This window comes from Benincasa hispida, chromosome 11 (assembly GCF_027475165.1).
Source record: "Benincasa hispida cultivar pf3 chromosome 11, pf3_genome.v1.1, whole genome shotgun sequence".
In the NCBI taxonomy this organism is placed as follows: domain Eukaryota; kingdom Viridiplantae; phylum Streptophyta; class Magnoliopsida; order Cucurbitales; family Cucurbitaceae; genus Benincasa; species Benincasa hispida.
This window is the reverse complement of record NC_143488.1, coordinates 55,897,927-55,924,556: the sequence shown is the minus strand read 5'-3', so window position 1 is coordinate 55,924,556 and position 26,630 is coordinate 55,897,927. Positions and strand designations below refer to the sequence as shown.

General features: G+C 37.2%; 1 protein-coding gene across 1 annotated transcript; it reads left to right on the top strand.

The window, feature by feature from the left end:
- Positions 1 to 387: 387 nt before the first annotated feature.
- LOC150032752 (putative serine/threonine-protein kinase PBL8) lies at positions 388 to 26,344 on the top strand. Its single transcript, XM_090307487.1, has 6 exons — positions 388 to 831; positions 1,133 to 1,488; positions 1,591 to 1,726; positions 12,233 to 12,369; positions 12,477 to 12,600; positions 25,660 to 26,344. The coding sequence occupies exons 1-6, from the start codon at positions 780 to 782 to the stop codon at positions 26,133 to 26,135; spliced, it is 1,281 nt and encodes a 426-aa protein (XP_090163613.1). The 5' UTR covers positions 388 to 779; the 3' UTR covers positions 26,136 to 26,344.
- Positions 26,345 to 26,630: the final 286 nt, after the last annotated feature.

Below are 26,630 nucleotides of genomic sequence, written 5' to 3'. Positions count from 1 at the left end.
ATGACCTGTTTGGAATCTCATGATTTGGAGGGATTTCCATTCATAGTGGATTTCAAATGAATTCCATTATTTGACATTGCAAGAAATGGAATATTTTAAAATTCGAAATGATTTCAAATCTCATTTGTATTTAAAAAACTTTTCTAACTATAATGCTATTCGACATGATTTCATAGGATTTGAAAGTAAATTACTTAATTAATTTTGTCAAATTCTAATTTTCAATTAACACATCATGATTAGAAATCTATATTAATAAATTCTTAATTTTTTCAGTTACCATTTAAACACAAAATTTTAAATACATTCATTTTAAAATTATTTATTGGATTTCAAATCACAAAATTTAATATCATTTCTTAAACTTAGGATCGAATTCGAACCGATAATTTAACAGATAAATTTTTTTTATCGGATTCGAAGTCGCGCGTACCGTTTAATTCCCAAGAGACCAAAACAAGACCGTGCGGTGGTGGAAGGCAACGAGTTTAAAGCAGCAGGAGTGAGAGTTGGTGTCTAAGATCATTACAGGAAAAAGATAAAACTAATCTCTCTGCGGAATGAAAGTCTGGAACAACAATCCCATCTCTCACCCGAGGTCTGCCACTGCTGCTGTCACTGTCAATTCTACAACTGCAACAACCATTGCAACAGCGATTTGTCCATTTATCGCTCTTTGGTCCGCTTAGTCAGCAAACCAGCCAAGTCTACCGCCGTCAGCACTGCTGCATTACAGTCCCAATCACAACTTCAGCCACACCAAACTAAGTGGAGTCGAGATGGGCAACTGCGGTACTAGAGAAGAGTCTGCAGTTGTTTCCAATGCTCAAGGTACCTTTTCTGCCTCATGAATGTCTGCCTCTTTTTCAGAAAACCCAGATCTAGGGCTTTTTCTCGTCTCTTCGTTTTTTGCGCTCTCCAGTTTCAATCCCATTTTCTCTTTTATAATTCTATCTATTCTTCAGCAATGTGCTTATTATCTGTATGCGCGCTTTCGGTCTAATTTTCTCAAATGCTCAACTTAGAAACTAACTGAATCAAACTAAAACAACGACGGACTCGTTGTCCCCTAAATGGAGACGGTTTCTGCTGCAATTATGAACTCAATTATAGTAGCTTCGTTCTTATACAGTTCAACAGCTGCATACTTCGTCTTCATTGGCTGTGAAAAACGCCAACAACAATGCTACAGATAAAAGGCATATTCATAACCGGTCCATATCAGATCTAAGCGATCCTTCAACCCCTCGCAGCCTCGAGGACTTTAGAAAGAATTCGGTACTTTACACACATGTTATCGCTTTCACATTATACGAGCTGGAAACGATCACCAAGAGTTTCCGCTCCGATTACATTCTCGGAGAGGGCGGTTTTGGAACTGTTTACAAAGGCTACATTGATGAGAACGTAAGGGTTGGCCTCAAATCTCTTCCTGTCGCTGTCAAGGTTCTCAACAAGGAAGGCCTCCAGGGCCACCGAGAATGGCTTGTATGTCTCTTCTCCCACGCCACTATACAAGTCATGTTTCTAAGTCCCTTCTCTCTTTTTCTCTCTCTTTGGCATCTCATTCCCCTTGCTGTTTTATTGCAGACAGAAGTCAACTTTCTTGGTCAGCTAAGACATCCGAACCTTGTCAAGTTGATTGGTTACTGCTGCGAGGATGATCACAGATTACTTGTCTACGAGTTCATGTTTAGAGGAAGCCTTGAAAACCACCTCTTTCGAAGTACATACTCATCTTTCTCTCCCTCTTCTTTACTTCGCCGATCAATAATGTTTTTTATTTTCTGCCTCTATTCGTCAATTGCTCTTGCATTTCTCTTGCCATTTGCTAGGTACCGACTATATGTGATTCTGTGGTGTACTTAACAGTAGATGAATTAGGTTATGTGGATAAGTAGAGATTTACTGACTAAAGCATGAAGCACGCTTCATCTTAAATTGAATGTGTGGTCTCTGCCCCCACTTCAACCTACAATACCTTTATCTATTCTTTATATTATTCAATGCATGCACATTAATTAACCCACACAATCGGAAGATGCAGTGCATTACTTTTTTTAAAAAGAAATTTATCATCGTTATTTTATCAATTTATTGACTTCTTTTCCAGTTCATTGAATGCATTATTGTTTATTCTTAGCACGGAGGATCCACGACTGAGGCCTCTCTCAGCAGGATTCATTTGTTTTATTTTCTGGTCATCTGGCATATCTTCTGGTGAAGCATGTGCCATTTGATAGACCTGACTTTGTATAACATCACTATCTCAGTTTAGCTATTCATTTTGACCTAGAATTTTGTATTAGATGCACTAATTTCGTGTGCTTGCAGTATGGCATAATTTTGATGTAGGATTAGGAGAGAGTTTCTTGGAAGAAAATTAAACAAATCAAAGGGGATGGATGAAAATGTAGTTCGATGGTCAACACGGCTATATCCCATTTCATTCTCAATCTAACATTTATTATTAACAAGCTTTATATATTTTTTCCTTTTAGGAGAAGTTGAACTTTCATAGAGAAAAATGAATGAATAGAAGTGGGCCTTTTAAACGACAACTCAACCAAAGGAGCCAAACCAAAACATGAACTACTTGTATGAAAGAAGTCTCCACTTCAAAAGAACAAGTCAGAGGATAATTGCAAAAGTCTTTAGAAATAGATGTACTAAGAGAAGCATTAAACATGACTAGAAATAAAGCCTCTCAAGTTGAATACACCATGAAACAACAAAAATACCAACACGCCAAAGGACACAACCTTTTTTTTTTTTAAAAGGAAACAAGTCTCTTTATTCATTAAGAAAATGAAATAAGACTAATGCTCATAATACAAGGATACAAAAAGGATCAGCAGGTGCACCAGGATATCTCAACTAGGTTGACACCCCCTTAGCACCCTCATCACTTTCGAGCCAAAGGATACAACCCTTATTGACAAAGGATAAGTGTACAAGAAAATTTCCTCTATCATAAAGCAACAACCCTGGTTATGAGCCAACCAAATACCAATAGATAAAAAATAAAGTCTAAACTCTAGTGAACAAACTCACAATTCTAAAGGATATGATCCAAATCTTCATTAGCTTCCTTATAAAGAATGCATCATTTCTACCCTCAACAAAAAGAAAGAATGCCGTTGGATAGAATCTCAAGTGTTTACTCTCACATGCAGGACATGCCAATCAAAGAATTTGATCTTCTTGGGCATTTAACCTTGCATAACGAGAAGAAAGGGTATTTAGGAGTGTTGGGATCACAAAAAAGGAGAAAAAAGAACCTCAAGAAAATTCTTGGAGGGATAGAGGGACCAAAAAAGAATATCCTTTCTTCGTGGACTAACATCATGGAAACTGTCCAACAAAGAAAGTAAGGTAGAAACATCCATTGTCTACCTATTCAACAAGGAGGGTGAAAATTTATAGTTTGAAGAAGTGACAAAGTCACTAAACTTCTCAGAGAGGATGAATGGTCTAAGTAGAATGCTCAAAGTACATAAATTCTGAAGGAAGAAAAGTTGAAGAATACCAAGAGAACATCAGCAAAGAGAAAATAAAATACCCAATATTATATAAAACATGAATAAAGAAGCCTACAAAAAGATAGAAAAGAGTGCAACGGGATGGGGCTTTAAAACTAGCCAACTTCAGATGAGCAAACCACGCGATGGTGCTACATGAGTAACCACGAGTTGTTGCTAGACCCTTTAGCATTTTGACAAATGTAGCATGGTTTTACAAAGTTGTTAACATCTTTTTTGAGTTGGGGCCAACTTGGAAGAAAGAAATTGAAAAGTTTTGTCTTGGCCAAAATGGCCAGCAAGGACCCCCACATGCATGTCTTTGATTAATGACTCCTTAAATGATATGTTGGTATGCAAGGAGTGTCACCCTTGAATAGAAAGCCATCAACAATAAGGAAGTCAGAACATGGAATGTGGTCAGTGCAGTTGTACCATATGTCTTTGAAGTCATGATCTAAAGCATACATCTCAGGAAGAGATTCAAAAGCGATGATTTTACCTTTAAGAAGAGTGAGAAAAGTACCTTTTCAGCTTAAAGAATCTATTGCAATGTTGGTTTTTTCCCAAAAGTATGCTTGATGACGAAATCGAACCTTCCCAAAAATTGAAGCCACCTAGCATGCGTTCTACTAATGTTCTTTTGAGAATGTAAAAATTTCAAATAAAAGTGGTTAGTAAGTGAAACAAATTTCTTTCCAAGAAGGTAATGTTCCCATGTTTGAAGAGCCTGAACCAAATGGTAGAATTCTTGTTCATATGTAGACCAAAGCTATATAGGGGAGCTTAGTTTTTCACTAAAGAACTCAATGGGATGACCTTCTTGACTTAAAACAACCCCAATCCCCACACCCGAAGCATCAACCATAACTTCGAAAGGTTTTAAGAAATTAGGTAAAGCCAAACCAAGGTTGGAAGATAAAAGATTTTTCAAAGAGATAACACTGTCCGAAGTTGATTTATTCACATTTTTTCAAACAGTTGATCAAAGGTGCAACAATAGATAGAACTAAAGTTATTTTTATTATTATTATTTATTATTTATTATTACTTTTTTACTTTATATTTTTTATATTTTATTTAAAAAAATGAATTTTCTGGAAAATGAAGCAAGACCTAAAAAATATCGAACATCATGCACTGTTTTGAGAATCGGCCAATCATGAAATTGATATAGAAATAAGCAATCCTAAAATTTGTAGGTAAAAATGATCTTTCAGCATTCTTTTCATTCTTTCCCATGTTTTGATAGGTTCTTTCCCACTTCTAATTCTATTTTCTTCAACTTGTTCCTACCAAGCAGACGCCCCACCATTCAATTTGAGTTCCACTAAATCAATCTTCTTGTTTCTTGGTGTGTTTGCATATTTGAAGAAACTTTCCATATTTTTTATCCAATCCATAAATGGGTTCGATATCTATTTTTCCATTAAAGATGGGTAACTCTAATTTCACCTTATAGTTGTTACTTGTTAGCTTTTGCCCCTTGACATTGACGGATTCTTCGTCTTCGCTCATTTTTGGCAACCTCTAGCTCTAACTATTATTCTTCTTCGCTCGATGGATTCAATTATCGGCGATGTCGTCTTCGGTGTACTTGAAACCTTGGTCTTTCTTGAATTGTTCAAGGAAAATCTTAGTCTTCCATTGATGGTTGTTGTTGCCTTACTCCTTGTATCTGTTATTGAAGTTCTGTATTAACTCTTGCTTTGTTCTCGCGTGGTTGTTGATTATGGCCCATAATAAGTTGATTAAGACGATTTCAAATATTTTCTAATAACCTATGAATATCAATGATAGAATTCTCAATTGATAGCAAGCGTCTAGTCATGGATGTTAGTGATAGAGCGGTGGGTAACTCCGCTTCTTTGCTAGTTGCCATGGGATCACTCCCATTGGAAGGCCTTTTCCTCACCATCGTGTCCAAGAAAATTGGCTCTGATATCAATTGGTGTAAACCAATAGGCGATATATTTAATGAATAATGAATCCCAAAATTCAAACACCCTTGCCTTAGGCTGATAACCGAAGACCTAAAACCTGAGGGCTGGTTACAGATGACAGAACATAAACTTAAGAAAGATTACAATGAACTAATAAACTAAAATGTCTTAATAACAAAACTAACTCAAGGACAAACGAAACTAAGGGATAACAATACATAAAAGCCCTTAAAAATTCATATTACAAATGTTAATCTCTTTTTATACTAGAATACCATTTTCATTGTTTTTCTAAACACCATATAGAAGCTCCACAAGGTCTTCTCATATTGTCGTGGTTTTCTTGCCTTATTGCTCTTTGTTTTACTTCTCTACATTTGTGATGTACCAAGGAGAGACCAATTGAGAGGATGTTGAGTGCAATTTGGCATCATCCTCAATAATACCACAAAATTTTCCTCTATTCACTTTTTGACTTGGGCACCATTCAATATTATGGATGTGTTAGGCTTCCTATTATGAAGACTCACGTTAGAAGGAATAAAAGACTTGATAGCAGTGGGTGTAGTTAGTAACGGGCCTTTTACTTCATCTTTTGGGCCGATTTCCTTTTGGTGGCTCTACCCTGGGTCAGAGTCGTATATATAGTTATTTGTTTGGCTGTTTGTGGGTTATGTTATGTTTTGTTGTAGTATAAGGGTTGTGAACTTAGTAGTGGTTTGACGCTCTCGAATCGGCTAGTTGGCTTGTAATATTGTTCTTTTCATATTAATATCACTGGGGAACCTAGAGTCCTTACAAGTGGTATCAGACCAGAGCATCCTCAATATCCTGGGAAGGTGGAAGAAAATGATGTAGAAACAATGGAGGGATGACTAGGTGTGGCGGAAGCAGAAATCGGTGGATTAAGGAAAGAGTTACAAAGGCTTCCAGTATTGGAGAAGGGAGTAGAGGTGATGACGGCGAAGATGCGAGAAGTACAAAAGACATCGAAAGTGTTAGTACAAGAGCTATTAGGAGAACCTGAAAGGGAAAGGAATGAAATGACTTCGGCTGAGGTTAGTTGGTAAGAGGAAGGCAAGGGAATGAATGGAGGATGAACTCCATGTTGAAGGATTCCAGGACGAGGGAGACTTGTCTCGAAAGAAACTAGCTGATGGAGATGGAGATAGGATCAAGTTTAAGAAAATAGAAATGTCGATTTTTAATGGAGGAGACCCAAACGTTCAGGGCATAGAGGTATTTTCAACTCCACCGTTTAATCGAGCTGGAGAAACTCACCGTATTAGTAGTTAGTTTCGAGGGTCAAGCTTTACACTGGTATCATTGGGTTGAAAATTATTGGAAGCTTAAAGCATGGGGAAACTTGAAGAAAAGGTTATTTTTTTGCTTCCGACTGGTGAGGGATGGAACCTTATGTACAAGGTTTTTGGGAATCAAACAAGAGGGCTCTATGGCTGAATACCGATAGAAATTCGAAGAATTATCGGTGCTTTTACCACACCTCTCTGAAGAAATGTTAGAAAGTACGTTTTTGAATGGGCTAAAGCTAGTGGTACGAGTGGAAATGGCTTACTTTTGACCTGACGAGTCAGAAGAAATGATGTCTATAGCCCAGTTAGTAGAGGATAGTTTAGACGAGGCCCATTAGGCTCACATTGGAGGCCCATCGGGGATCAGAAGTTTGAGGTGAGAGCTGAACCAAAATTAAATGCTAGACCGATAGAGAAAGGTAATGATGGCCTGATGACACGTAGGATCACACTGCCTGAGAAAAACCATCAAATCAAAGGGAACACTAATAACGATGCTTGACTGATACGAAGATGCAAGTAAGGAGGGATATAGGGTTATGGTACCGTTGTGATGAGAAATACAACCCTGGTCACCCTTGTAAAAATCGTGAGCTTTATTTATCTATTAGTTTTCTCCGACGAGATGGCCAAGAACGTGCTATTTGAAGGTGAAGAGATCTCGGAGCTGCCGAGTGAGACGTTGGAAATGGTGTTGCACATGGAGTTGTCTTTGAACTCTGTAGTTGGGCTAACAATGTTGGGTACCATGAAGCTGAAGGGTTTTATTGGCAAGTAAGACGTGGTGATTCTGATCGACTATAGGGCCACACATAATTTTAATTCTTAGATGTTAGTGGAAACCACCAACTACGGAGTGGTCCTGGGCTTCAGAGAAGCAGTAAAAGGTAGAGGGATTTGTAAATTAGTCATAGTCAGCCTGCCTGAGATTATGATACAAGAAGATTTTCTTACTATTGAGGTAGGAAATTTGGACCTCGTGTTAGGTATGTAGTGGTTGAGGAACATGGAGTCATGACGGTTAATTGGAAGGCTCTCAGCATGTCGTTTAGCATGGGAACATCCCGGGTTGTGTTACGAGGGGACCCAACAGTTGCTCGAATGGAGATTTCCCTGAAAATGTTGTTGAGGACATGAGATGAGGAAGATCAAAGATTTCTAATTGAGTTTAAGGAACTTGAGATTCAGAGTATGAAGTTCATTACGAAGACGGGTGACTTGGAGCTCGATCAAGTCCTAATCAAGTACGAAGACATCTTCACTATGCTGGAGGGGTTACCCCCAACACGCGTTGTGGATCATCGCATACAACTCAAGGAGGGACACAATCCCATTAACGTGTGGCCGTTCAAATATCTTCATGCCGAGAAAGAAGAGATCGAGCATTATCAGACGAAGTGTCAACCTTTACGCCGGTCCGGTGGTCCTCTTCAAGAAGGATGGGAGTTGGAGGTTCTGCATGGATTATCACGTGTAGAATGGAGTTACTATCCCGAACAAATTCCCTATTTCGGTGATCAAAGAACTGTTGGATGACTTACATGAGGCCAAGGTATTCTCTAAGCTAGATTTGAAATCGAGTACCATCAAATTTGTGTTTGTGAAGAAGACATATCCAAAACAACGTCTTGCACACAAGGGCCATTACGAGTTCATGGTCATGCTGTTCGGTCGGACAAACACCCTGGCCACATTCCAATCCCCCATGAATTGGGTTTTTTGCCCCCTCCTTTGCATATACGTACATTCTGGTGATCGAGGACGTGGGATGAAAAAGATCAGAGATTTCTAATTGAGTTTAAGGAATTTGAGATTCAGAGTACAAAGTTCATTATTGAGATGGGCAACCCGAAACTCGATCAGGTCCTGATTGAGTACGAAGACATCTTCAATATGCTGGTGGGGTTACCCCCAACATGTATTGTGGATCATTGCATACAGCTCAAGGTTCCCATTAACGTTTGGTCGTTCAAATATCCACATGCCCAAAAGGAAGGGATCGAGCAGTTAATAGATGAAATGTTGCGCTTGGGCATTATCAGACCAAGTGTCAGCCCTTACGCCAGTCTGGTGATCCTTGCCAAGAAGGATGAGAGTTGGAGGTTTTGCATGGATTATCGTGTGCTAAATGGAGCCATTATCCCAGACAAATTCCCCATTCCGGTGATCAAAGAACTGTTGGATGAATTCCCTATTCCGGTGATCAAAGAACCGTTGGATGAATTACATGAGGCCAAGGTATTCTCTAAGCTAGATTTAAAATCGAGGTACCATCAAATTCATGTTTGTGAAGAATACATATCCAAGATGGCATTTCGCACACATAAGGGCCATTACGAGTTCATGGTCATGTCGTTTGGCCTGACGAATGCCCTGGCCACATTCCAATCCCTCATGAAGCAGGTCGTTTGCCCCCACCTTCGCATATACATACTTTTTTTTTTTTTTAATGATATTCTGGTTTTTTGCCCAGACATACGCACCATATAGCTCATCTGGCAGTGGTGCTTAGTGTGTTGAGGAAGCATCACCTTTATGCTAATTACAAGAAATGTCAATTCGGTAGGGAGAGAATTCAGTATTTGGGCCATTGGGTTTCCGTCAACGGGGTGAAAGCGGAGAGTGAGAAGATTCGGGCAATGACGAAGTGGCCCTTTTCGACCAATGTGAAAGAGTTACGGGGATTTTTGGGGTTGACCAGTTACTATCAGAGGTTCATGGAGGGTTATGGCCACATTGCAGCCTTATTGCATGCGTTGACAAAAAAGAATGCTTTTAAGTGGACCAAGGAAGCTACATTGGCTTTTGAACATTTGAAATGTGCCATGATGACCATGTCGGTGTTAGCGTTTCTCGATTTTTAGATTTCGTTTGTGGTGCAGACTGACGCGTTCGGTTCAGGTGTGGGAGCAGTCTTATCCCAGAATAATAGACCGATTGCCTTATTTAGCCAAGTGCTGTCCGAGCAAGCCCGGGCCACGTCTACGTATGAAAGGGAAGAATTAATGGCCATGGTTTTGGTTGTTAAAAAATGGAGATAATACTTATTGGGAAACCACTTCTCAATTCACACCGACCAACAAGCCCTCAAACACTATTTAAAGTAGCTAAAGGTCCTGATCGAACACCAACACTGGTTGACCAAACTCCTTGGCTATGACTTTGACATCCAATATGTGCCGACCTATAGAACAAAGTTGTTGATGCATTGTCACGTATGCCACCGTTGGTTCATCTCCAAACCATTTCAGTTCCTTCACCAATTGATGTTTCAGTGGTTTGGCAGGAGGTGCTAGTGGATCCAAAATGAGCTGAGCTAGTTCATCAACTCTTTGAGGACTAGTGTGCCCCGTTACTCTTCACCAGGGAAATTTGCTTTATAAGCATCGTTTGGTTCTATCTTCAAATTCCTCTTTAATATCGACAATTATGCATATGTTTCATGACTTAGTCCTTGGTGGCCATTTAGGTTTCCTTCGCACGTATAAACGAGCTAAGGGAGAACTTTTCTGCGAGGGTATGAGATCTGATATTAAGAAGTATGTGGCTGAATGCACAATTTGTCAAACCAACAAATCCCAAGCAATGGCTTTTGCGGGTCTTTTACAATCGTTACCAATCTACGAATGCGTGTGGGAGGATGTTTTGATGGATTTCATGGAAGGTTTGCTGAAATCGGGGGGCTTTGACACTATCTTAGTGGTAGCGGACTGCTTAAGCAAGTACGCTCATTTTATTCATGTCTCTCATCCATTTTCGGCCAATTCTATTGTGGCAATGTTTATAAGGGAGGTGGTTTGACATCACGGTTTTCCCAGCTCCATTGTATCTGATAGGGACAAGATTTTTATTAGCCATTTTTGGATGGAGCTATTTCGATTTCAGCTCAGGTTTAACATCGCTTGAGACCTATTTGCATTGTTTAAGCAGTGAGAAACCAAAGGTATGGTCAACATTATTGTCATGGGCCGAGTTTTGATACAACAATTTTCATGCCTCTCTTCAGACTACACCTTTTAAGATTGTGTTTGGTTGCGACCCATCTCCTTTGTTGGCTTTCGGGAATTATGATATGGTCAATGGGACACTAGAGCAACAATTGATCGAAAGGGACCTTGTGCTTACAGCTTTGAAAGAACATCTTGTTTTGGCCCAGGATCAAATGAAAAAGTTCGCGATTGGAAACTCCATGAATTAGAATTTGATGTGGGAGATTATGTTTTCCTTAAGTTGCACCCATACCGCCAGCTTTCGTTGGCTCGCAAACGGTGTGGAAAATTACCTCCCAAGTTTTTTGGTTCGTACAAAATCATCCAATGGGTGAGGACCGTGGCGTATCAACTTGATTTGCCTCATGAGGCTGCAATTCATCCTGTATTCCACATTTCCCAGCTGAAACGTGCCATTGGGATAATATCTTGGTCCACCGAGTCCCACCTCGAGTTTTAACCTCCTTCTTCGACCTGTACAGTGCAATTTACAATGTTGGAAAAAATTCCTTTCCTCAGACATACTATTCCTTGATTTCTCCTTTCATGGCAAGATGGATATCAAGTTCAAAGGAGGATAACTCATTTGCTTCTGATTTAGTTTAGCATAAAAACTAAATTTAAAGTTTTTAAATTGGAACCAAACATGTTCTTAAATATTGTAGAAATAAGGAATTTGTTTTTGTTTTCTACTAGATTCTTTGTTTTCGAAAACAAATTTTCAGATCATGGACCAAACGGGGAATAAAATATTTTTCTAATTTTCCTTGTTTTTCAATCGCTAAAGATTGAGACCAGTGTCTTACTGTATAATGATCGTTTTTTCATTTATTGACTTTAGGAGTTATCATTCTCATATGATGTTTTCTTGGATGATCTTTATCACGTCTCGTGTCAAAAAAAGATTACTCCATTTGCATTCTTAATAGTAATTTTTAGGGGCTGTTTGGCCCACAAACTTCTTAAGTTGGTGTAAACAACTCAACTTTAATAGTAAACACTATTGAAGTTTGTACATTTATCGAGTAACTTCATTTTGCCCTTTATCTCTACTTTTCAAATTTATGGAGTAACTCCAACTTACATCTCTACCCTCGAAACACAAGCTTACTTACTCCAATATATTAACTCTAGACTTGTTAACTTCATTCAATGGACCAAACAGCTCCAATATAATAAGAAATGGCAATGCTACTAGGATGCCATCGTCTACTTGGTGCTCTATACATAATTCTTTAAGCTTAATGTAAATTCATGCTTGGGGTCCTTTTATATAATCCTTTGGTAGTTTAGAGATAATTCATCTTCTTTGTTACATCCTTGCTCGGTGGTGACCAGTTTGTTTCCTATGAAACACATTAGATGTTTATGCTACTAGTGATTATTTCAATTAGTATAGTACTTAATTGGCTCCACTTTGATTTATTATCTTACTAAATCTTGCACAAACTTTCCTGGGAACTCAGAGACAACTGTTCCGTTGCCATGGGCAAGAAGAATGATGATAGCTCTCGGAGCGGCCAAGGGACTTGCTTTCCTTCATAATGCTGAACGGCCCGTTATCTATCGGGATTTTAAAACCTCTAATATACTGTTGGACTCTGTATGTGTTGTTTATTGTGCACCAGCATTGGCATTTTTCTTTTCTCAAGCTTGTTGGTAAGAGGATGTTTCTTCTCATTTTCCTGCACTTGGCCGATTATTCTGTAGGACTATACAGCTAAGCTCTCGGATTTTGGGCTTGCAAAAGCTGGACCACAAGGTGATGAGACGCATGTTTCTACTCGAGTAATGGGTACTTATGGATATGCTGCCCCAGAATATGTCATGACTGGTATGATCTTTTCTTTATGATTGAACTTGCCCAATCTTCTCATTTGCTTGATCTTCTTTTTTTTTTTTCCCCGCAGTTATGCAAATCTGCGTGTGCAATTTTATGGCTTATGAAGGATTTCCTACATCTTTATTACCCTTTCTATCCCTGCCTTCTATTTGAAGGTGAAACCATTTCCAATATAGCGCCATCTGTGAAAGGGAGAGGCTAACCTTAGCAGGAATATAGTGCACATAAAAGCTTAAGGCTCCAAGAACTAACTATTGGTATAATTCAAAAAAATTTTGATTTATTTTTGTAGTTTTTTCTTCCCCTCTCCCAATTGGACTTTGTTCCTTTACTCACTTGAGAATAAAAACTGATTGTCAATTCGTGCAGTAAGCAGTTGACATCATGGCATCAGTGGTATGGATGATTCTATTATCTATATAGACATATTGGTATACATTTTTTTTGGATGAAAACAATAACCTTCATTGAGAAAAAATGAAAGAATACACGGACATATAAAATCAAGTCCACAAAAAGGGAACTCCCTCTATATGGGGCTCCAACTATGTAACAAAATGCCTATAGGATAATTACAAAAATCCTTCAAGATCGAAGCCCAAAGGGAAACATGAAAGCAAACGAGGGACCATATATTCGAAGGCCCCACAAGCGAGGGCATTTTCCCCACAAGCCTATCCAACGTGTTAGGACGTTCGTGAAACACCTGCCAAGTAAAGAACCTCACCTTCCTAGGGATCCTAATCCTCCAAAGAACCAAAATGATCGACACCCCTAAAGGTAAAGGATCAACCAAATACCACGAGAACCCGTCCAAAGGTATACTTAATTATCATAGGAGGTTTAATTAGTATCATTTGTTCCTTTTTATTCCCCAACCATTTTAGTATACAACTATTCAATGTTGACATTTTTTTAGCTATCCATGTGGAGGATGACTTGGAATGTCCTACTCTCTTGCTGTTTCACCGTCCCTCCCAAGTCTCGTTGCCTTGACTTTTAGTCCTTCAATCCCATTGCTCATCGGATGAATTCCTTGGAGAGTTTGGATTTTAAGGTCATCTGCCATACTTCTACCTTTTTCAAAACTGTAGCGTTGAAGAGAGCCTTAGTAAGCAGTATTGTTATTTCAAAGAAAAATTCTCCCATTTCGATGAAATGATTTATGGAAGCTAAGTTGGTCCATTGGTTAACCAATGATGCTTGGATAGAGATGTCCACGGGGCTGGGCACGGAGGGGACGGGGAAGCCATCCCGTCCCCGTCCCCGCGAATTTCCCCATGGGAAACAGGGCGGGGATTCCGTGGGGATCGGGTTCCCCGTGGGGAAAAATTCCCCGCCTTTGTTTTTTTAATTTTTTTTTAATCAAATATGGAGTTTTCCAATGCAATTTTAATTGAAACAAAACATTTCTTTGTGCAAATTTCAATAGAATATCATCAATTTTTCCATTAAAAACATCCATTCATAATCCATCAATTATTCTCATTAAAATTCAACATAAACTTAAATAATAAAAACATCCATCTCATTAAAATTCAACTTAAACTTAAATAATACCCATTCATAATCCATCAATTATTTTAAGAAAAGTTACAACATGACAACAACATATTTGTTTGAGACACAACAGACAACAACATGACAATAACATAACCAAACCAAGCCGCCATCAACGAATTTCATCCACTTTTGCAAGGGATGATTCCTAAAAAAAAAACAAATATTGTACATATTAATATAAATCAATATTAAAATAATAATAATAATAATAATACACGAACTTATAACTTACATCATCTGGATCTTGATCCTCAAGAATATTTTCCAAAACTTTAGCATCTATAGGAGTATGCTTATCTATTTAAGACATGTAAAAGGAAAATTAGATCTCAAATTGTAAATAATAAAAGCTTATTAAATAAATTAAACAATTCATACCTTCCGCCCATAACCAATCTTGAGTACACATCAAAGCTTCCAATAAAGTTTCATGAATTTGAGAATGATGTGGACCTACGTGTCTACCACCAATACTAAATGCAGATTCAGAAGCAACAGTAGTGACGGGAACGACTAGAATATCTTTTGCAATTTGATACAAAACAGGATACTTCACTCCATTCAACTTCCACTATTGCAAAATGTTAAAGTCATCCGGCCGCAGTAGAAGAGACTCATCCAAATAATGATCAAACTCTGATTTGACATTATCAACATCATTTTCAACATTATTAACAAACTCTTCAAACTTGAGATATCGATCTTTCCTATTAACAAGAGCAGTCGAACTACTACTTCCATCTCGCCTTGAAGTCGAAGAAGTATTAATTGTAGATGTAGAACGTTGAGGTTCTTCTATTATTCTTGAATTTGAACTATAAAACTTCATCAAATCACAACACAAGTCTCTAACGCGTTTAATTTCAACAGTATGATGAGATCCATAGATTTGAAGAAAATAAAACTGGATCAATCTCATCTTAAATCTAGGATCTAATACTGTAGCTATTGCCAATACACCATGAATCACACTCCAATATTTTTCAAACTTAGCAATCATTCTTGATGCCATTACTTGTACCTCCTCAACATCAAAGTTAAGCTACTTAGAAAGTTCCAACCTAATTTCACAAACTTCTTCAAAAAAGACATTGGAGGTTGGATAACTTGACCTAGAAAACAACTCAGTCATCAAGTAAAATGGTTCTAATCTATCACACATTTCTTTTGCAAAATTCCAATCAGTATCTGAAGGAAGACAAGTGTATAGTGGTTCATGTTGTTTTAGACGAGGAAAAACATCCTTGTATTCCAAAGCAGTTTTGAGTATCACAAAGGTTGAATTCCATCTTGTAACACAATCAAGACTTAGTTTTTAAGTGCATGGAATTTGTAATTGACGAACTCCTTCTTCAAATTTTTCCTTCCTTTTTGGAAAAAGAGTCCAGAAATGAACAGTACTTCTAATCTTCTCTATACCATCCAAAATTACAGTCAAACCATGTTTCATTATCAAATTCAAAATATGTGCACAACAACGAATGTAGAACAAACTTCCATGCAACCATAGTGTCCTTAAATCTAACTTCCTTCATAAAATGTCAACCATTACATCATTTGTTGGACAATTATGTACTGTTAAAGTGAATAATTTACGATCTATGTTCCAATAAAAAATACACTCCATTAATGCTTTAGAAAGTAACTGTCCAGTATGTGGATGTGGCACGTGTACAAACCTAATATAGTAGTATTACGTAATAATATGTTAAAATGAAAACTACCAAATGAACAAAATATACATAACAACATAAAAATGTAAATTACCTTAAAAGTCTGCTTTGCAGGACCCAAGAATCATCAATAAAATGTGCAGTGATTGCCATGTATCCCTTCTTCTGACTAGATGCAGTCCACATGTCCGTAGTAAGAGCAACCCTACTTCTATTGTTTTCCAAAAACTTCATTGTGTTAATTCTCTCTTCTTCATAAATTTTTATTATCTCCCTCCTCATTGTGGTTCTTGAAATCATCTTAAACAACGGTTGAACACCACTCAAAAACTTTCTAAATCCTTTGTGTTTAACCATGTTTATTGGATATTCATGTAAAATTATAGCACAAGCAAGATCTCTTCTAGAAGTTTCAAAATCAAATAGGGTCGGATTTAGGACTACTTTTCCTTCATTGGTTTTAGTGGGTCTCAAACATGATTGCCTAATGTCTCTTTGTCTCCGTAAGGGACAAATTTTAAAATGGTCATGTAAATACTTTGTCCCATTTTTAGATTCCTCTCCTACTTTTTTCCACAATAATTACATATTGCTTTCATTGTGTCATTTATTTTGTCTTTTATAATGATTCCATACTACTGACGTCAATCTATTACTTTTTAGTACATCCTCATTATCATCGGTATCTAATGTAATAAGCGTAGATTGATCATTACCACTCGAAACACTATTTATTGGGGTTGATTCGCTCATGTTCATGGATGTTGGAGTTGAACCACCTTGTTCTAACTCATTATTATTCGATAGTCATTTTCAAATTTCACCTACAAATAGTCAAATAGTAACAAAACAATCACAAAATCGAACAACTAGTCAATTTCAGACATACAAAAAAAATCACAGATCCACTAGTTTTATCTTCTACACAAATCACAGATCATAGATTCACAATCACAAATCACATATTCACAAATCAGATCAGAAATCACAGATTAGATTCACAAATCGAACACCTAGTTTTATCTTCTACATAAATCACAGATTCACAAATCAGATAAGAAAGTGGATATTCAGATGTTGGATATACCTTGAAACGATTTGACAGAGGGACACGACCACAAGGTGAGGCAGACCAGAGTTTGGTGGTTGGGATGGGCGACGACGACGAGGTGACTATGAGGCCGTGACCATGAGGGTGAGATGAGAAGTCAGATTGAGAAGAGAACTCGAGTGACCGAGTTGGTGCCGTGGGCCCATGACGTGAGCGAGAGGGAGAGTGATGTGAGGCGGTGGTGAGGTGATAGACTGGTGAGTCGGTGACTGAGTGATTATGAGGGAGAGGAACTCGGCCAACTCTGTGTAAAAGTGAGGCCGTGATTTGCGATTTGCAAAGTGAGTTGAGGAGTAGAGGATTGAGGGAGGCGTGCCGTGCCGCATGAGGTGAGGGATTCCCTTAGGATTTTATAATATATATATATATATACTCGGGGCGGGGCCGAGGTCGGGGCTGGGGCTGGGTAATATATTCCCTGTCCCCGACCCCGAAATGTAAATGGGGAAAAAAATTCCCCACTCCCTCCCCCATTCCCTGTATATTCGGGGATTCCCCAGCCCGTTCGGAATGGGTCCGGGTCCGGCGGATTAAATGGACATCTCTATGCTTGGATGATCTCCTCATTACTCCTCTGAGTGACGTCTTATATATATATATATATATATATATATCAAGAAACAACTTCTCATCGATGTATATATTGAAAGGAATAAGCATTCAATGTTGTCTCAAATTATAACAAAAGGAATAAGCGTTCAAAGTAAACAAAATACAAAATCAAGAACATAGTAACAAATACAATTGTACAATCAAGTAGAGATCGGGTAAGAAACAATAAAAGCTAATACAGAACAATGGAATGCTCAAAATTGTTGCCTATTAAGAACCAAAAGAACATGCAAAAATTTCAACCCTAGCTTACCGCTGATTTTCACATCTTAAGGGCAATGTCCTGATTCCTTTTAGACAGACCCAAAATTCAAATGGAGCATTCTAGATCCTTCTGCATGTTGAAGGAAATACAACTATTTTGCCAAGCACCTTTGTTTTTTTTTTCTTTTTTTTGGAAAAAGATGTAAATCCGGGCCATGCCGATGGAGAATTTCGAGCTAATTCTTTTTGGAAAGTTTCCCAAACCGTTGGGATTCCAAGATCAAACAACTGTAGAAACTCGAGGAATACCTAGTGCAATACTCTCAATGAATCCTTTGAGGGCCTAGTGAAGTAATCTCATGCAACCGAAAACCACTAATTGCAATAAGGGAAGAAAACTTGCAGACTTTTAAGGCACTGTGACTGCATTTGATGCTTTCAAGGCACTGTGACTGCGTTTGATGTTGAATCTTCCTTCTTTAAAGACTAAAACAGATTAATTAAATCAGGGATGATGATAAGGTTGGAAATTCAATTCTTCACCGACTACTGATTCATCAATACAATCATGTTTGGTTCAATTGCAATAGTCATTAATTGTAAACCACACAACTAAAAACCACTAATTGCAATAAGGGATTAAAACTTACAAACTTTCAAGGCACTGTGACTGCGTTTGATGTTGAATCTTCATTCTTCGAAGACTAAAACAGATTAATCAAACTAGGGATGATGATAAGGTTGAAAATCCAGTTCTTGTCTGACTTCTGATTCATTAATAGAATCATGTTTGATTATAAATGAAACACTAATTGCAAACTTTCAAGCTATTGTGATTGCATTTGATGTTGAATCTTCCTTTTTCGAAGATTGAAACAGATTAATCAAATCATGGATGATGATAAGTTTGAAAATTCAATTCTTCACTGACTATTGATTCATCAGTAGAATCGTGTTTGGTTCAATTGCAACAGTCACTACTTGAAAACCACTAATTGCAATAAGGGACAAAAAGTTGCAAACTTTCAAGGCACTGTGATTGCGATTGTTGAATCTTCCTTCTTCAAAGGCTGAAACAGATTAATCAAATCAGGGATGATGATAAGGTTGAAAATCCAATTCTTCATGAATTTCTGATTCATCAATAGAATCATGTTTGGTTCTAAATGAAACAGAGGAGGATTAAGTGATGATTGGATAAAACTTTGAGAAAAAGCAGCTTCTCGAGTACCAATATGCCCTTTATGTAGAATAGAGTATTGATGTGAATGTTGTCAAGGCCTTCAACAAAATGAAATTTATAACAACGGATCTAAAGCTAAATAACTTGTAGTATTTAAAAGTGAACAGAGTTGAACCAAAAGCAGTAAATAGGGGGGGGGGGGGGTTGAACATTGACAGGTTAAAATAAAATGTAGGAAAGTAAAGATAATGACGTAGGAGAGATAGTACAAGAGACTACCTAGCCAATTAAGTGATGGTCGGGCTACTTAGTAGTTTCTGTTCGTCGACTTATCACGGAAATAGGAAATCTTAAATAACAGCCTAATCGACTAATTCGAAAAAGTCAGACAGACTCCCATTATAGAAAACCAATTCTTTTAGTGAAGAATTAATTTCTAAATTAACTAAATAGGTGATGAGAAACATTCCATACTACCTAGTTAATTGCATTAAGCTTAGGGATTGATTAGAATGACAACTTAAACTGATCAAGTTCAATTCAAGGCTTTTGTATTCCTTGAGTCTATTATATTCAACATTATGATAATCATGGAACCACTATAGATTGAATCATAACCATCATTCATCTTATTTGCTACTCGAATTAAACATGCATTTGGGATGATTAGACTCAAGGAATACATCCCATTGACAGGTAAACAAATTAAAATAAAATGCAGGAAAGTAAAGATAATGATGTAGGAGAGATAGTACAAGAGACTACCTAGCTAATTAAGAGATGGTTGGGCTACTTAGTAGTTTCCGTTCATCGACTTATCATGAAAATAGGAAAACTTAATTAACAACCTAATCGACTAATTCGAAAAAGTCAGACAGACTCTCATTATAGAAAACCAATTCTTTTAATAGAGAATTAATTTCTAAATTAACTAAATAGGTGATGAGAAGCATTCCATACTACCTAGTTAATTGCATTAAGCTTAGGGATTGATTAGAACGACAACTTAAACCGATCAAGTTCAATTCAAGGCTTTTGTATTCATTGAGTCTATTATATTCAACATTATGATAATCATGGAACCACCATAGATTGAATCATAACCATCATTCATCCTATTCGCTACTCGAATTAAACATGCATTTGGGGTGATTAGAGATCTTAAACACATGTAAAGCGTAGATGAACACCCAAGCTAATTAAGGCATCAACTCAATCAATCAAACATGCTCATGAATCAAACAAGGGATAGAAAACAATAAATTCAAGAAACTCATTACATTATTTTAAAATCTCATTAGAAACCACGAGTATAGGCCTACCAACCTCTAAATCAGCATCTCGAACCTAGTTGGACATTGAATCCACTACAAAGAAAGAAAATAGTTAAAGCTCAAGGGATTTGGCTAAAATCAGCCAAATCCAAATTTTAGTCAGTCGAAAATTCTCCACACTTGAACTAAAGCAAAAAGATAAGTATCTATAGTAGCGTTGTGACGTTTGCTGCTTTCCCAGCGCTCTGCAGTGTTGCTCGACGCTATTGTGACATTTCCTCTGGAGAGGATCACGACACTTTAGGACAACATCGCGATGACTTTTTCCTTGTAGAGTGTTGAAGCACTGCAGTGCTCTGGGCAAGAGCAATTTCGCAATCTATTCTATCTAATTTGCTCCAAGAAGCTTTGTTTTAACACTGATTTGCCCTAAATGCTCTGAAAGAATCCTTATGCTCAGTGTTCTGTAAATAAACCATTTAAGCTCATAAAACATCTTAACGGAGCTATCAAGTATGAGTCATCTGATGGACTTCCAACTTGTGCAAGTTCCTGATATTTTAATGGTGTCTCTTGAATTAGCACCAAAACTGGATAATGTTGTTATAATGATGTATCTTGATGTTCTTATGGTGTCTCTTGAATTGGCACCAAAAGGTTGAATAGACTCATTACCACGAGGGGTGGCTTGTTGAGACGAGTGAATGAGTGATAAGTTGTTAAACTCGGTCTGAAAATGGTAATGTACAGGCTCAAAAGTTTCAAAAAGAAGATTTAACTTCATTAAATGAAGAAGGAAGAGTGGTTCAATCCTTCTCTTTGATTTGCCACATGCTGGATATCCTTAGCGTGTTTTGTTTCGGAAATCGGTTTGTGATAGAACCAAATGCAGACTTGCTAGGTGGAGAGGTTTACTATTACGAAAGTTGTTGATGACATTCTTCTGGTTAAGAAATTTAGGAGGCTCTTTAGTCAATTTGATTGGAATCACATTGGGTATAGAGTTAAATGACTTTTTTTTTTTTTTTTTTCAAATAATGAGAATAGAACTTTTTATTGATGTAATAAAAAGAGATTATTGCTCTTGATACAATGAATCCATAAGGAACGTTTAAAGAACGAAGGGTCGATTAGTGCACCCAAATATCTCAAATGCAATGAAAACGTAGCAAAGTACAATATAATCATAACATTATAAATGCTTTGTTATGATTATAAATGCTTAAATAAAAGGTCGACAATACAAGTCGAAAAGCCATTAAGCTGGAAAAATAAATGCTCTCCAATTTAAGCAAAGATCTTGAATGAAAAAATCTGCAAGTGATTTAGACAGAGTATACCAAGAAGAGGCATTAAGACGAGCAATTTCGAAATGATCCATCTAAACTGAAAATTTGTCATGAAAGACACGTTGATTCCTCTCAAACCAAACTTCTGTCAATAGTGCTTTAACAGCATTAGACCAAAGTTGTGACTATCAAAGAAAATATGTTTTGAACTTCTCAAGGTTAGAATATATCTTTTAGGGGTGTTTGGGCTAAGGAGTGGAATAGTGAGGAGTAAGGAGTTATGAAGTCTAAGGAGTTGTGAACTCCTGGGATCCATAGTATAAGGAGTGGAATAGTGAAGAGTAAGGAGTTATGAAGTCTAAGGAGTTGTGAACTCCTGGGATCCATAGTGTAAGGAGTTGATAAGATATAAAATTGGTAATTTTTAGTAGTGAGATCCACCAACTCCTTGGCCAAACAAGGAGTGGAGTTCACAAACTCCTACTTCCCTACTCCTAATTCTCAATCCTCAGGCCAAACATATCCTTAGTGTCTGTAAGGTGCTATTTGATATTCAAAATCCTGAAATATCATTCCGTGGGCATACAAAACATAAACCAGCATTTGAGAGAGCTAGAAACTCTTCTTACCTAGCACAAAAGCTCCAACAAGACAAAACCTACCTTTCCTTTCCTTCCCCGGCAACATATATCCCATAAACGTAGTACTGGTCCATTAACTAACTTTCATTAGGTGTAATTGCTTCTTGCCCTTTTTTACACTTCAATTCTTGCCCTTTCCCCTAATAACTTAGGCTCCACTTGGTAACAATTTGGAGCCTGTTTGGTAATCATTTGGTTTTCAGTTATTGTTTTTTAAAATTAAGCCCATAGATACTACTTCCACTTCCAATTTTTTCATTTGTTATTTACTTTTTACCAATGGTTTAAAAAACCAAACCAAAATTTGAAAACTAAAAAAAAGTAGCTTTTAAAAACTTGCTTTTGTTTTGGAATTTGGCTAAGAATTCAACGTTGTACTTAAGAAAGATACAAATCATGTAAGAAATGAGGAGGAAATAGGCTTAATTTTCAAAAACAAAAAACAAAAGACGAAATGGTTTCCCTTTCAAAAAAAAAAAAAAAAAAAACGAAATGGTTACTAAACAAGGCCTTAGTTTTTCGTTTTTTGAAATTAAGCCTATTTCTTCTTAATTGCTTACGATGATTTCTCAAGCAGAAGAGTTGAATTCTTACCAAAATTCCGAAGACAAAAACAAGTTTTTTAAAATATTTTTTTTTAGTTTTTAGAACTTGGCATGATTTTTGAAACTATTGGCCAAAAGTAAATAACAAAGCAAAGAATTTAGAGGTGGAATGCGGGTTTATAAGTTTAATTTTCAAAAACCAAAAACAAAAGCCTAAGGCCCTGTTTGGGTAGCCATTTCATTTTTTGTTTTTGGTTTTTAAAGATTAAGCCTATTTTCTCTCAATTTCTTACAATGTTATGCATCTTTCTTGAGTATAATAGTTGAATTCTTAGTCAAATTCCAAAAACAAAAACAGGTTTTTAAAAGCTACTTTTTTAGTTTTCAAAATTTGGCGTGAGCTTTTTAAACTATTGGTAAAAAGTTGATAAAGCTGAAGAAATTTGGAGGTGGAGGTAGTGTCTATAGACTTAATTTTCAAAAGCTAAAAACAAAAACGAAATGGTTATCAAACCGGGGTTTTAAGTTTTTATTTTTAAGTTAAATCTAACATGCCGATTTTTTGTTTTAGTATTAAGTTTCCTTTCAAGTTTTGTGAATTTTCTACTTTTAATATATATATATATATATTTGTCTTATATATAAAGGTGAACTTCTATGGAAAGTTTGCATTGCCACAATTTTTGTTGTCCCACCATTTTTGTTCTACTTCAGCTAGAATTTATTTATCTATTTGATTTCACTCTTCTTCTCTGTGTTTAAGAAACATTGAGATTTTATTATTTCTGCAATAACTTTTCTTATCGACTTCATTTCTCAACTACATATATATAAGAACGAACATATGGAGCATGAAGTACTCACTTCAGTTGCTTTGGTTTACAAATTTACCATCTTGTGAAAGAAAAGAAAAAAATAACCTTATATTTTCCGTCGACAGCTTCCATCTTACTATGTCAATCTGATTATCTCGAACCCCGGCAGATGAAATTAACAAACCTCTGCTTTCCAGCTTACTTCCCATTTTGATTCTTAGATCATTGCCTGGAACTGCTTCTTTTTCAAGGATCTTGATACCCAAAGGTCTTATTGAAGTCAACATCTACCACATTTTTTTTTGTGGACCCAAACTGAGGTGAAAGACTGGAAATTTCATGGGCTGATTACGGAATGAGCCTTGGTTCTAATCACTTTCTTAACATCCAACAAACTCGAGATATCACAATTGAGCGGCTACTTTGAAAAGTGCTTCAATGCAGATTCTTTCAACTCAATTTTCAGCAGGCAATCTCTAATCAAGCCACCATCTCTTTTTAAATTAGCTGGACACATCGCCTTTCTTCAACTAGAGGGAGGCCAAAATGAACATTTAAAAAACCACCCTTGTTGATTGTTGAACTTGGAGACTCTAAAAGTACCAGACAAGTCCCTATCTTTCTTAGAAAATGGGGCTGAAACTGGGAAGAGCATAAGTTCTAACAGACTTTTCCAGCCACTGAAAATGGGAAAGAAAAAGAGGAATAACCTTATTAAACTTCAAATCTTCCATGCTAACCAAACCCTCATCTTTCCAAAATGCAAAAGTATATATTATGGACATAGCAACTCTTAGTGTATCCATGATAAAATCAAAAGCTCAGACAGCGACAGCATGGATTAAACTAAACGTAAGAAAGTGGCTGGTTGGAAGGATGTGGTTGAAGGCTGAACAGGAGGGGAGGGAGGGAGGAGGGAGGAGAGAGGAGAGCATTTTTCCTAGTCCTCTGCCTATTCAATTTGTTAACATTCTGATGGCGTCCCTCACTTGGAGCTGCTTGAGCACTGAAATTGCCATCTCTTGGAATCTCGACACTATGTATATCGGAAGAAGCCATACTGATATTCTGTAACCTTAATACACACTTGCAATCTAGCAATTCAACGTATTCGTTGATCTACCCAAAAAGCCTCTACAAGAGCAACAAGAAATTATATTTTCAACCGTAACGACAAGTTGCCAAGCTCGGTAGCGTGGGCTTGTTACCTCTAGCAGAGGGGCAAAGTAAAATTCTAAAAGGAAAAACTGTAAACAACAAGTTTCTGATTTTAGTTCAACCGCTATAACTTGCCACCATGTTTGCTTTTCCATGTTTTTTAAGTCCATCTTACAAGTTTGAGGATGAATTATCCAAAAAAAAATAAAAAAAATTTCTCCGTTTCTCCTCCTTGCAATACTCCTTAGTCATGTGATCTTTATGAAATTTTAGTAAGGCTTTGTCAACTTGGGAGGGGTTGATCAAGCAACCCTCAGCAATTTACTTCTTATCGTTGCAGAAATTGACTTCCAATCATTATGACGTTGTGATCTTGAAATAAGAATTGTACATCTTCAGTCCATATTAACAACTTCCTCCACTTTTCTGATCCAGACACCTCTCCACCTAAGGTATTTCGACAATACAAAACAACCCAGTCAAATCTGGGGGCTATGATCTCTCCCCTTCCCCTATTACAACTTTCTACAAAAGACATGAAAATCATCACCCTTTCTTAATACGCATGTATGCTACCCTTTTTCAGCATTCCTTACAGTGGTCCAAGTGGCCCCCACCTGCTCCCTTGGCGATTGTTCTAGGTAACTTGTCGAGGGGGTATTTTCCTTTTTGCCCCTTCTTGCATGTTTTCGTGATTGGGGGCCTAACGGGTGTCTTTAGTGCACTTCAACGACTTCCTCCACTTTTCTGATCCAGACGCCTTTCCACCTAGAGTTGCAAATGTAGAGGTCCAATGAGAATTCTTAAGTTGCTGGATGTAATAGTCAACCTGCCATATATTTATTTACCTTGTGTATTTCACATAATTTTACAGTAATAGGTGTTTGTTTTCAGTGTTGAGAATGGGTAAGGTTTTTCTCTGATGTAGTGACTTACCTTGTGGATTACACTGTTACCAAGCTTCCATTTTGAAAACTGTTAGGGCACTTGACAGCAAGGAGTGATGTATACAGTTTCGGTGTTGTTCTTCTGGAGCTTTTGACAGGAAGAAAGTCTGTTGACAAGACAAAACCAAGCAAGGAGCAGAATTTGGTAGATTGGGCCCGACCTAAACTAAATGACAAGAGGAAGTTGCTACAAATAATTGACCCTAGATTGGAAAGTCAATACTCGATAAGGGCAGCACAGAAGGCTTGCAGCCTAGCGTATTATTGCCTGAGCCAGAATCCAAAAGCAAGACCATTAATGAGCGATGTAGTTGAAACTCTGGAACCATTGCAAAGCGGTAACGATGCAACTGAATATTCATCAATGGGAACTAGTCCATTTGTTAGGGGGGGTGCCCCTGATTACAGGATGCGACGAAGGTTTATTGACAATGTTGGTTCAGGGGCTAGTTGCCGGTCTCCTAACCCCAATTGTTCCCCGAGCGGCCCTACTGCATGTAGGGTTAGATGAAAATGCATCTTGTTTTGTACTTGGCTTGCTCTTTGCTTTTATTGAAATGAGAATGTCCAGTGTAAGACGTCGTACATTGGTGTCTATGTCTTGTAGATGATCGCAGTGTCACTCGATGCTGTTCATCGCCAACCTGGAATTGTAATATTTGGCCATGTGTTGTGTAGAATATTTGGAACTGTAATTATTACATGGATACGTCGTTCTAACTTGCATGTGTTTCTTAGAAGCGATATGTAGGGCGCTTTTGTAATTAATCTGCACATTTTCGTGATTCTAGGCTTCGGCAGGATCTGATATCTTTCATGCATGTTATGTGTATATGCTATTTTGGGATTTTGTAATTAACCTTCACGTTTCTTTGATCTTTGACTTAACTATGATCTTGAATTTTCTTACCCTTTCCTAATCTATGTAGTCGATGAAATATGAAAACGTGACATGCATGAAAATTTTGTTTATTTGTTTCTTTTTTAAAAAATCTCCTTTTTTACC